The 10,743-nt window shown below is 38.7% G+C and overlaps 1 protein-coding gene across 3 annotated transcripts; it reads left to right on the top strand.

Moving 5' to 3' along the window:
* The first annotated feature begins 210 nt into the window (after window positions 1-210).
* Window positions 211-10,091, top strand: LOC112982709 (carboxymethylenebutenolidase homolog). Of its 3 annotated transcripts, XM_026099279.2 has the most exons (7): window positions 211-384; window positions 1,637-1,690; window positions 4,254-4,467; window positions 5,143-5,250; window positions 7,150-7,292; window positions 7,712-7,803; window positions 9,690-10,091. In XM_026099279.2, exons 3-7 carry the CDS (start codon window positions 4,262-4,264, stop codon window positions 9,867-9,869), a joined length of 729 nt encoding a protein of 242 aa, XP_025955064.1. In that variant the 5' UTR covers window positions 211-384; window positions 1,637-1,690; window positions 4,254-4,261; the 3' UTR covers window positions 9,870-10,091. The 3 variants fall into 3 exon arrangements, with proteins under 3 accessions (XP_025955064.1, XP_025955065.1, XP_025955063.1); XM_026099280.2 differs by lacking the exon at window positions 1,637-1,690 and having other exon boundaries at window positions 7,150-7,205; XM_026099278.2 differs by lacking the exon at window positions 1,637-1,690 and having other exon boundaries at window positions 213-384.
* The last annotated feature ends 652 nt before the right edge of the window (window positions 10,092-10,743 follow it).

The raw sequence follows: 10,743 nt of genomic DNA, 5'->3' as shown, positions 1-10,743 counted from the left end.
GGAATTACACATTTTTAAAGACATGAAAATGTAAATGCAGTTTAGCAAATATCAGTGTGCATCTTGCTTTCTAAACTCTTGAAATAATAAATAATAAAAGGTGGAGTAAAAGGTAATTGATTAGGAGTCTACTGAACCCTGCCTCTCTGCATGGTCTGTCTCCACCCCTTCCTGTCTTGATGACTGGAGTACTCCTCCTCAACTCCCAGTTCCAAATTTCACAGAAGGGTTTAACAGCATCTGGGAACTGAATGGGCAGCAGCAGCAGGAGAAGCAACACTGTCAGCAGAACTGGTTTTCTTCTTTTTGTGTTTAGAGAAATCTAATTGGTATCTCACTGAACAGAAGCAGCGAGCTGGGCTAAAACAGAATCCAGCACTCCAGGTATGTGATGGCAACCTGATCCACAAAGACAGAGTTGGCAGCAGCGAAAGACTAAGTACTTTTAACTGTGTTGAATGGGAGAAATCTGAAATTAGAATTAGCAATTAGAAATATCTCTTTGAAAATGCACTAAACATTGCACGAGAAAATCACTGTTAAAGACCTTTATTTTGGTTTCAGTAAACAGCTGCACAAAGACAAGTATTAAGGAGTGGATAAGGTGTAGATAAAGGGTGTCAACTTTGGGAAAGACTGAATTTCATTCTGAATGTCTGCTGCAAGCTGTGGCACAGTAGCAGTTCTGAGGACACCCCATGATTCCCAGTGTATTTCCCACTGTGTACACACAGGTGTATGACTTTGCTTAATACTGAAATAGTTATTTTTTTATCCTAGGTATTATCCTTTATCTAATAGGTGCCTTAATGATGGCATCTGTTGTCTTCATCCAGCATCACCTGAAGGAAATGATGCTCAGCCTTGGGAATACAACTATTTCTGCCTGCTGTTTCTCTCTCCTTACCCTCTCTGATTCTCTTTGTCACTGATTCTGTTCTACTTTATTTCTTTCTGACAGCAACTCCTATATTTCAAAGCATATTTTGCATTCTAAATGTGATCATACATTGGCACAAATAAGCAAGGAGGTAGTATGCTCACTTGAAGCTTTTAACTCAAGACTGTCAGACTTTGGGAGAGACATCCTACTTCAGTCACAGTTTGGGCACTGTCCGAATTACTGGGCAGCATTTTATGTCCAGCAGTAGCAAGACCAGATTAGAAGACCATAATTTTTTTTCCCTTATAGTAATGAATTCCCATTCTTTCTTTTGTTTGGTTCATTGAAGCACATAAACCCCAGCAGTAATTTATTTCAATGCTAAAATGTTATCACTACACTCAGGAAACAAGGCAGAAATGTCACATCTTGGCATCACTAGCCTGAGGTGCTAACAAAAAGCAAAGCAATTTGAGGTCTCCTGCTCATACTTACTTTCTGAGAAGTGGGAATTATAGTTATCATTATCTTTTTTCCCAGTTGTACATGGTTGTGTTTTAAAGGATGTTATCCTCATCTCTCAGGTAAGAATTTGTTTCTTTCTATTGAAAATTAACATTCAGCAAGATTTAACCATGTTATTTGCTACCTCCTAAAAATGAATAGTTTGGGTCTGTCCTACAGCGCAATGGAGCCCACCTTTGCTTTGTGATCATACTAAATAACTCTCTTTACCTTTTATGTTACTTGCAGAAGAGCTAAATGATATTGAGAAACCCAAAGAAGCAAGGAACAGCAGAAGCACTGGTGAGAAGTGGAAGCTATAAGAAAGCCTTCTCTTAACAAGCAGGGTGACAGCAGACTTGTGGATATCATTATTTTTTTCCCTGTTAGCAGCAGTTTCACCTGTTGCTAGCTTTCTGCCAGGTCCCATGTCTCCTCTGTGTTAGAGCTCAGCAACGAGAAGCAGAGTATAAAGGCGAAAAGGTTCTGCCGGCTTGGAATTATGCCACAGGGAAAGCAGGAAAAGGAAAAGTGTAATGGATAAGATTGGGGGGAAGAAGGAATGAGGTGAGACAGGAGAGGTAGGAAATATCCTGCATTGTTGCTTCACCATGTCATGTTCTGTGGAGCAAAGTGGGTGGGAACAGATAAAGTTTCTGACTAAACAGGATCCCTTCAAAGGCTTGCAAGCCGGTCAGGTGTGGCTGACTATTTACTAATGTTCTTCACAGCCTGGTGCCTGGAGAAGAGCCAGCTGGCTAAGAATCAACCTAGATAGGCTGAAGAAATGACTTCTGAGAAGCAACCAAAATATATACAGTAGGCTATTTCACAACTATTGCAAAGCTTAATGCCTCCTAAATACTACTTCCTTGAAGGGGACACCACAGGTTGTGCCCGTCTGAATGAAAGACCTTAGTGAGGTAACATTCTGGCTGCCATCTGAGAAGCCAGTGGAGCTGGATGTTTTGGGGAATGTCCATGAACCCTCTAAGCAGTCTCTTAACATTTCAACAAGCTGTTTAATCTTAGGTTAAGAGAAATGAGGTAGAAAGTACTTTTGCATAAACAGACGACTTAAGCATTTGCAGGCCTCTCATGAGAGACCTAAACTAGGGAACAAGTGTCCCAGGCATGTTACATCTTCCACTTTCATAAGATGACAAAACCACAGAGGTTTGAGTCCTGGAGATCAGGCTACTTCATGCTTCCGAGCACCAACCTGGACATTCAGATGTTTAGCAAGGTGGGAGAACAATTAACAAATGTAATCAGCTCTCAGTTATCTGCAGGATTACTCAGATCATGAGATCACTCATCTCATGGATATTTCCGAAGCAGCTTAATTCCAGAATCTGTAGAGCTGCATTCATCCGGTTCCTGTATCTCTACCCCACACTCCTATAGCCAGGAGTTATGAGAGCAGTCAGGCATATTTGCTCAAGCCCAGTGCTAGCCCTGCCAGATCTGATGACAGCAGCCCCAAGGTTGGTGGAGGATGAGGAAGAGCAGTGTCTCTGCACTATACTTTGAGAAGGCTGATTATCTTGGGTAGAAGGTAATACAAATGCATAGAAAAAAATTGATGCTGTCATTGAACCTCAGTTAATTATGCAAGCTGGGAAGCATTGTGTAGGCACAAGAAAGCTGTGCAAAGTCTCTGCAAGACTGACTCCCTGTTCTTAAATCTGTGTGCACCACAGTTCCCAGTGCACATATTATCTAGGCTTTCCCATCACTTGGTGAGACCTAGTTCTCTGCTGCTGTGGTTAACGGACAGCTGATGAAGGTGTACCGTGATGACAGAATTTTCCACCTTTCCAAGATGGCTAGACAGTTTTCTGAAACTCATGTTACTACTCAAGCAGAAGTAATAGGCTGATATAGAAACGAAGTTGAGAAAGTCATAATGTACATGTGGGTATGGGTACATGTCCCCAAGAACCATTACAAGGTCAGCGCATGGCTAGAAAATGATACAATTAACACTGTCCTTACAGACTTGATTGGATTCCTTGTATAGATGTATTATAACACCACTTTTAATTACAGAATCACATTCTATTTTTCCACAGAGTCCATTCCATATTCCAGGCACAGAAAGTGTGAACAACTTTTGACTTTAATCTCTTGGGCACAGCTACTGTCTTGTTGTTTGTAACTGCTATTTTTGGAGATGGGACAAAACCGAATACTCTCCCAAAAGCTCACATATTTTGAATGGGAGTTGTACATTTGTTTGTTTTCTTGCACTCCCTTTTGAGGGCATATGGAAGGCTTTGGAATCTAATTTACAAAGCAGTATTGCAGCTGTTCACTAACTGTATCTGATACATGGGGTCCCAGAACAGCTGTGATGATCTGTAGCTTATACTGAATGCACGTATAGCTAGCAGGGACCAGCACTGAAAGAAGCACTGAACACTATAGCAGTTGAATGCTGTGGTCCTCACCCATGACATAATTCAGTGCAACCAGCATGTGATTCTATATGAAGACGCACATGACTGCTATGACTGGTCATTCTCTCCATATGTCTGGGGAGAAAATAACATGTGAAGCAGCTGCTTCACACCAGTGTTGATAAAGTTACATGAGAGCAAAACAAATGCGATATGAGAGTCAGCACCTACACATGTATGTTGTTGGTGATTTTTTAACTTTGCTTTTTATAACTGTTTTCATTTTCAGCTCAATAACATCGATTAAGAACCATTCTGCTTTAGAACATTGCTTTTGAGTTTTTCTACTTTCTTCTTTCAGACATAGGTGTGAAAGTTATTTACAGAAGTTACAAAACTATGTTCTGCAGATCACATTTGCCCATTTACCTTAATCTTGTATTAACGGATTATCTTTTTTTTAGGTTTCAAAATGGCCGATCCCTTCCTATATGATAGTGGAGAAAGATCTCGATACAGGTGCCTTGGACAGGAAGTACAAATTGAGCACATCAAGGCATATATTTGTAAACCATCTTTCTTCACAGACAAAGCTGTGATTGTGATTCATGATATATTTGGATGGCTCTTCCCAGACATTAGATACATAGTTGACTTAGTTGCAGCTCATGGATACATGTAAGCAACTGTCTTTACTATTTTCCTCTTAAAAAATAGGTCACCAGCCCCAAAGTTAAGCATAGCACATGATGTTTCCCATTTGCCTGGGGCAACCATATCATTTCAGTCTGAGTGAATAAAAACACAGAGGGATGAGGTGTTCCCATGAGGCAACTGCACCAAAGCTACTAAAATTGACCAATCACAAATGGCTACCTGAGCAAACGGGGACAAGGACAGTCATGAAGTGCCAGTGTTTGTGCTTATCTGGCATTGTGGGTGATTAAAAGATAGACAATAAAAATGTCTGTATGTATGTCTAAGTTGTGTAAGCTTTTCAAAACCAAACCTTCTGGAGTACAACCAATACTAACAGTTGCTTTAGCTTTTACTAGTCAAGAGATAAATGTGTGTTTATACAGAATCAGGAAGTTTTTTTTAATCCCATTGCTTTTGTATTAAGTATGCCTATGGAAATAATGAGAATTCATTTGTGGTTGTTTTTTTTTTTCCATAGAAAGACATACATTTTTAGGTCTGCTGTTTACCAGAATAGAATTATTAGAATATGATTCAGATAGCAACCACGTAGATGAGTACACTGGAACAGAAAAGAGATTAAAAGCCATTTAGACATGGAGAATTTCTCCCCATCTGGACCTGAAGGTTGACTTGATTCTGTCTCTCATACAGAGCCATCTGCCCAGACTTCTTCAAGGGGAAAGAGCCTTGGAAAACTACTGATCATTGGGCTGACTTTGCTGACTGGATGAAAGATCACGATCCTATGAAAGTAGACAGGTAAGATGTATATTTGTGCTTGAATTTTAAAGAGCATGCAGCAAACAAGGGGAATTTCTGTGCCTCTGAAATGTTTAAAGAAGCACCTTGCAGCAGGGCAAGCTGGCTGCAAACACACGATTGCTCTTTCTGGGTGGTTCTTCTGTGGCCCTAGGTACTATCTTGTGATTTGGAAAGAATCATTTACTCCATCTATCATTCTGCTTATTGTTCCTGTCTCAGTCTTGTTTTCCTGGGCCCTTTTCTAACTATGTTGTACTGACTGCACAGGCCCATAGCCAGTATTTCACAGGCTATGAACTGCCTAGCACTCTCATCCACAGGTGCTGATACTGCCTCCAGTTCCTCAGGATAAGGAGGAGAACTCTTCCATGAGCACCTGTGCAATCTGCCAATTGTCACTTGCCCATCCTGCTTTCTCCCTTGTAGATTATATTCTCCTGAGCAGCACCAGGTCAAAGATTCCACCACTCAAGATTGCCCAAAAACTGAGATACATCTGATAAATGATACTGATTTTATCAATATATGTAATAGAGGGACCACTAACTGCAGATCCTAGCAGTGTCGGTAACAGACCTTACCTGAATTACAGGAGGCATTATTGTTTCTGGCAAATTATTGTGACATCTATCACCACAGTCCAGAACTTCAAAAGATGGTAGTAGACAGAGTGACACCCCATTACTCAGCTATCATTTTGTAAGCCACAAAGTATTCTTGTGATCCTTTCAGGAGGTCCCAGTGCCCACAGCCTAATTCTGACACCTCTCAGCACAGCTTTTGACCATATAGCTGCAGTACCTGTGTGACTGAATTTTTTGAAAAGACAAATGGATCACACTTACCTGTAAAAATTCCTATCCAAAACGTGCAGATATGTAGGCACTGTCTTAACCAGTTAAGACTTCAAGGACGTGCCTGTGCTATCTTCTGAGGGCTGACATGTAGCTGCTCCCAAGATCAGATCTGTTGCTCTTTCACAGCACAAAGAATCCTGTTAATGCACACATGACTTAGGACCCTTCCAAACTAACCAATTCTGAAAGTCTGCCCATTCATTCACAGTGCAGTCCACAGCTGCAAGCCTAGAAGACAGGCAGATCATGGGTGATGCCATTGTTAAACTGCTGTTTTTGTCAATCTAATCAAACTTATGATAACCCTACTAATATACCTGGGTTTTGAAAATATAGCTATTAATATATACAATCTATGTTTAAATTTCAGTGACAGACAACTCTGTAGATAATGAATAAAACTACTGAGACTTATGAAGTTAGCAACAAAAAATTCATTAAAAGTTTGACCAGCTCTAGTGTACATTAAAAACACTTTTCATATTTTCTGCAATACCTGTTTTTTAAACATTATAGTTACTGTCAGTTTAATTTTGAGTAATTATTAATTTAATATGCTGTTGTTGTATGCGGGCTTGGTAGGATATTTTTAATATTAACTCATACAATAGGAATGACATACTCAGATGATTCCTTATCTAAATACGTAGACTCAGTAGAGGTAGCACAGTGAAGCTCATCTATTCCTACAATCCATACTGCAAGGTGTTGTTCTACTTGCAGATATGTCTTGTCTTTAGTTGTCCTGTCCTAGATAGTGATTCAATTAAAAATTTGCTTCTTTTGAAAACAGAGGAGCAGGTCACAATTCAGGTAAGTATTTAAGTACCTGCACCTGTGTATGGCTACTTCCCTAAATTATGACCAGTTATGTTAACTCCCATTTAAAAATAGGAACGAGTGATCTGGGATTTTTGTTTTAAATGATCTGGGGTGCAGATACAGAAAATTTCTTGTATTGCTTTTAATTTACTTTTTAGACTGTCAAATGTTGATTCTGCTATAGCTTCCTTAGTTCACTTTTGTTTATATGTCTTAGGGAAGCTGATGTTGTCTTGAAGTATCTAAAGGAACAATGCGGTGCAAAGAAGATTGGTATCGTTGGGTTTTCCTGGGGTGGAATGGCAGTACATCACTTGATGCTGAAAAATCCTCAATTAAACGCGGGGGTGTCCCTCTATGGTAGTGTAGAGCACATGAAAACTTACATGGACTTACATGACTATATGTAGTTTTCAAGTCTAGTTATTGCTTTGTAATGATTTCTGTAAATGCTCAACTCAAAGATGAGTTGCAGATTTTAATTATCATAATTTATTTCTATATTACATTATATTGCTGTCAAAATTTAAGACTGGTGTAAACCAGAAAAAAATACTTCCTTTTTCACTGAAACTTTCTAATCATTTTCTTAGTACTTGGAGAGTGGGAAAAATATTTTCCAAATGCTTTTTTTCCTCCTCCATCAGAATAGAAACTATCCTGATTTAAAAAAATGTACTTAAGAAGTAAACCCAAGTAGAAATTTTGTGTTTGATTTTTGCCATTCATCTTGCAAGAATGTTACCTCGCTAACAGACTGTTTCTCAAATACATTCTAGGAATAATTAGAGACTCTGAAGAAAGATACAATTTACTAAATCCCACGTTTTTCATTTTTGGTGAGAAAGACCACACCATTTCTTATGATCAGGTAAGTTGTTGTACTTGAAATGATTTTTCTTTTCCCATTGTTCTTCTGTCCTACATAGCAGAAATCCTAGCTTGCTAGAAAACATTTTCTGATATGAAAAATCAGACAGTTTGGATCATTTTTCTTATATATCAACTTCCCCATATCTTGCTGCAGCTATTTGAAGGCTTCTCTTTTGAGGTGAGAAATGTAGTGAAGACCAGTGATGGTCTCTGAGTGGCTGGGCAAGTAGAGTTTGAAATTGAGCAGCGAGATACAACTGGTGTGAGTCAAACAGATCAGAAACTTGGATACTGCTGTGGATGAGAGGTCAGGTACTTAAACCACTGAATATGAATCTGGACTTTGAAGAGAAAAAAATAATTTCAGCCTAGCAACTGAACATTCTGAATGATACAGACCCAACGATTAACTGCTTTTGGGTACAACAAGGCCAAATGAACTGTGTTAGAAAAGCGGTCACAAATTTCAACTAAGATGACTGCAACTTGTGGACTCTGTTTTGACTTCTGACTGCCATCTATATTTCTACGTAGTCCCTATCATAAGCTTATTAGAGAGGCTGAACAAATCTGTGCACAGGAAAGTGGAGTCCTCTTCAATGTTTAAATTCCTTCTCCCTAGTGACAATGATAACATACCACCTCTAGAATAGCTTATTGTGTACTAATGGGGTCTAACAGGGGAACTGGCAGTACACTCTGGGAATGAAGAAGGCAACCAATATTTACTTTTAACTGTGTTATTTAGTATGTGGACTTACACCTCAAATATGCTGCTCCTTTGTACAGGGAAATAAATCCTTCATTCACCGACCGCTTGTTCTGGTGAAAGTATCTTTTTTCCAGGCTCACACATTCCATACATCTTTTCCATCATGAAGTGACACATTGAAGCCATACCTTTTTCTCCTCAAGTTCTCTTTCTCAAACTTCAACATTATCTATGTAGTTTTTGTAAGGAAATTCTTAAACTTATTTAAAAAATCCTCAATACACTGTTTTCTGCACTAAGTAATAAAGGGTTCTGTGGAAAAAAATGTGAACATGAAATAAATCACAAATACTGTCTCTAATCTGCATAGTCAGTAGAATTAAGCTTGTACAGGCAAAATCAGTGATCATTCTCCTATTTTGTTACTTTTCAGTGCTTGATATTTGGACAGTAGCACTTGTAGTACAGGAGGGTTTTTATATGTTCCATGCAAATAGATACAGATCTGAGATATACAGAAGTTGCCAACACTCCCCTAAACTCTGGCACTGAATTTCACTCCTGCTTTTGCCTGTGCACAGATAGTTATAATGGAATGCTGAGACAGAATCCTTCCAATTGAAATGAGCACAAAAATGTGTCTATATACATATACAGGTACCTAATCATATGGTTAGTAGCATGTGTGCATGTGTATACTTAACATCAGAAGATTGTGCAGGAGTAGTGTCTTTTTGCTATTCAGTAAACTAAAAAAAGACCCGTGTTTTCTTAAACTTCATTACTAAGCCAATGAAAAATATTTTGGACTGAGAATCACTGAGATTTAGGCAATGTGTTCTCTTAAGATCAGAGATCTTGAGATCCTGACCTAATTAAAAATTAGGTTTCAAGCCATACTTAAGTCTCTGAATGGAAGTACACCTGTTCATTTAGGGCAATGAGACTCACCAAACTATCTTTGCAGTACCTATTGAGGGTGCTTAGACTCACCTGTACTTTTTAAAACTAATCCAGTGCTACATTCCAAAGTGGGGTTTTCTTATCTATTGAGCAACAGTGTGTGCTTCAACTGTGGCAGTGGGGAAAAGGCAAAGATGTAGCGATGTGACAAATGGCAAGTTTGGCAAACTAAAAAACAAAACATAATGGAAAAATGCTTTCTTTTACAGATCACCTTACTGGAGGAGAAGTTGAAACAGTACTGTAAAGTTGCATATAAAATTAAGGTTTATCCTGGACAAGTTCATGGGTTTGCACAGTTGAAGCCAGAAGATATGAAGCCTCAAGATAAACCTTATATTGAAGAAGCTAGACAGGATATGATTGATTGGATCAAAATGTACATTTGACAAAACTATAAAGTAACACTAGGTTTCAAGATCGGTGTTGAATTAAAATTTAATTAAATTTGTGAGAAGAAAACAGCCAAGGGGATACTATCCTGTTTTGAAAATGTTCACAAACAAGAATAGGAATATTATAATTCTTAATTATTATTACAAGATTTTCACAGGACTGTGAAAACAAAATTGGACTGGAGGAGCATTAGCCATTAAAGTTATTCAAATTCATCTTACCTTGTATTTGCTTCATTATTCTGCTTTGACATTAACAGTAATGGCATTGTTTATCCATTCTTCTATCCTAGTGAGTACAACTTTTCATCCTGATTTTACCTGAGTAGTTTCAGGTTTTATTTTAGAATGATGACTGGTGGTCCCAGGTGATAACATAGGAATAACCTGGTTTTGCACGAAACCCTATTTTTATTTACTATAAAAAATTTGTTTCAGACATGTTGATGTACCAAGCAGAATTTCCCATGCATGAAACAAACAACTGGCTGTGTTAAATAGCAAGGGATGGTGTTGTTAGGAGGTAGCCTGCAAGTGTTCCCTTGTCAACGTTAAGAGCACTTCCTTCATCAACACCAAGGAAAAACATAGCCAGTCCCTCCTGACTGTGAAAGTAACCCAGACATGAGTATGGTGGAAACAGTGGGTTTATGGTCCTGCTCTAAACTTTGGTGGTCAGGCATGTGGCTGACGAACAGGTACCCCTAATCAGCCCTGATTTTATCATGTGCCATATGTTATAATCCTTTTTCTGCTCTCAAGTTCTTCCCCTTTATCACCCCCATTTCCTCCCAAATAAACAAACCATTCCTGTTTCACCAAACTGGCTCCAGTTTTGCTGATCTGATAACTGGCAGTTCCTCACACT

This window comes from Dromaius novaehollandiae, chromosome 2, assembly GCF_036370855.1.
Source record: "Dromaius novaehollandiae isolate bDroNov1 chromosome 2, bDroNov1.hap1, whole genome shotgun sequence".
In the NCBI taxonomy this organism is placed as follows: Eukaryota; Metazoa; Chordata; class Aves; order Casuariiformes; family Dromaiidae; genus Dromaius; species Dromaius novaehollandiae.
The sequence above is the reverse complement of the archived record's forward strand: the minus strand, read 5'-3'. Positions and strand labels throughout refer to the sequence as shown.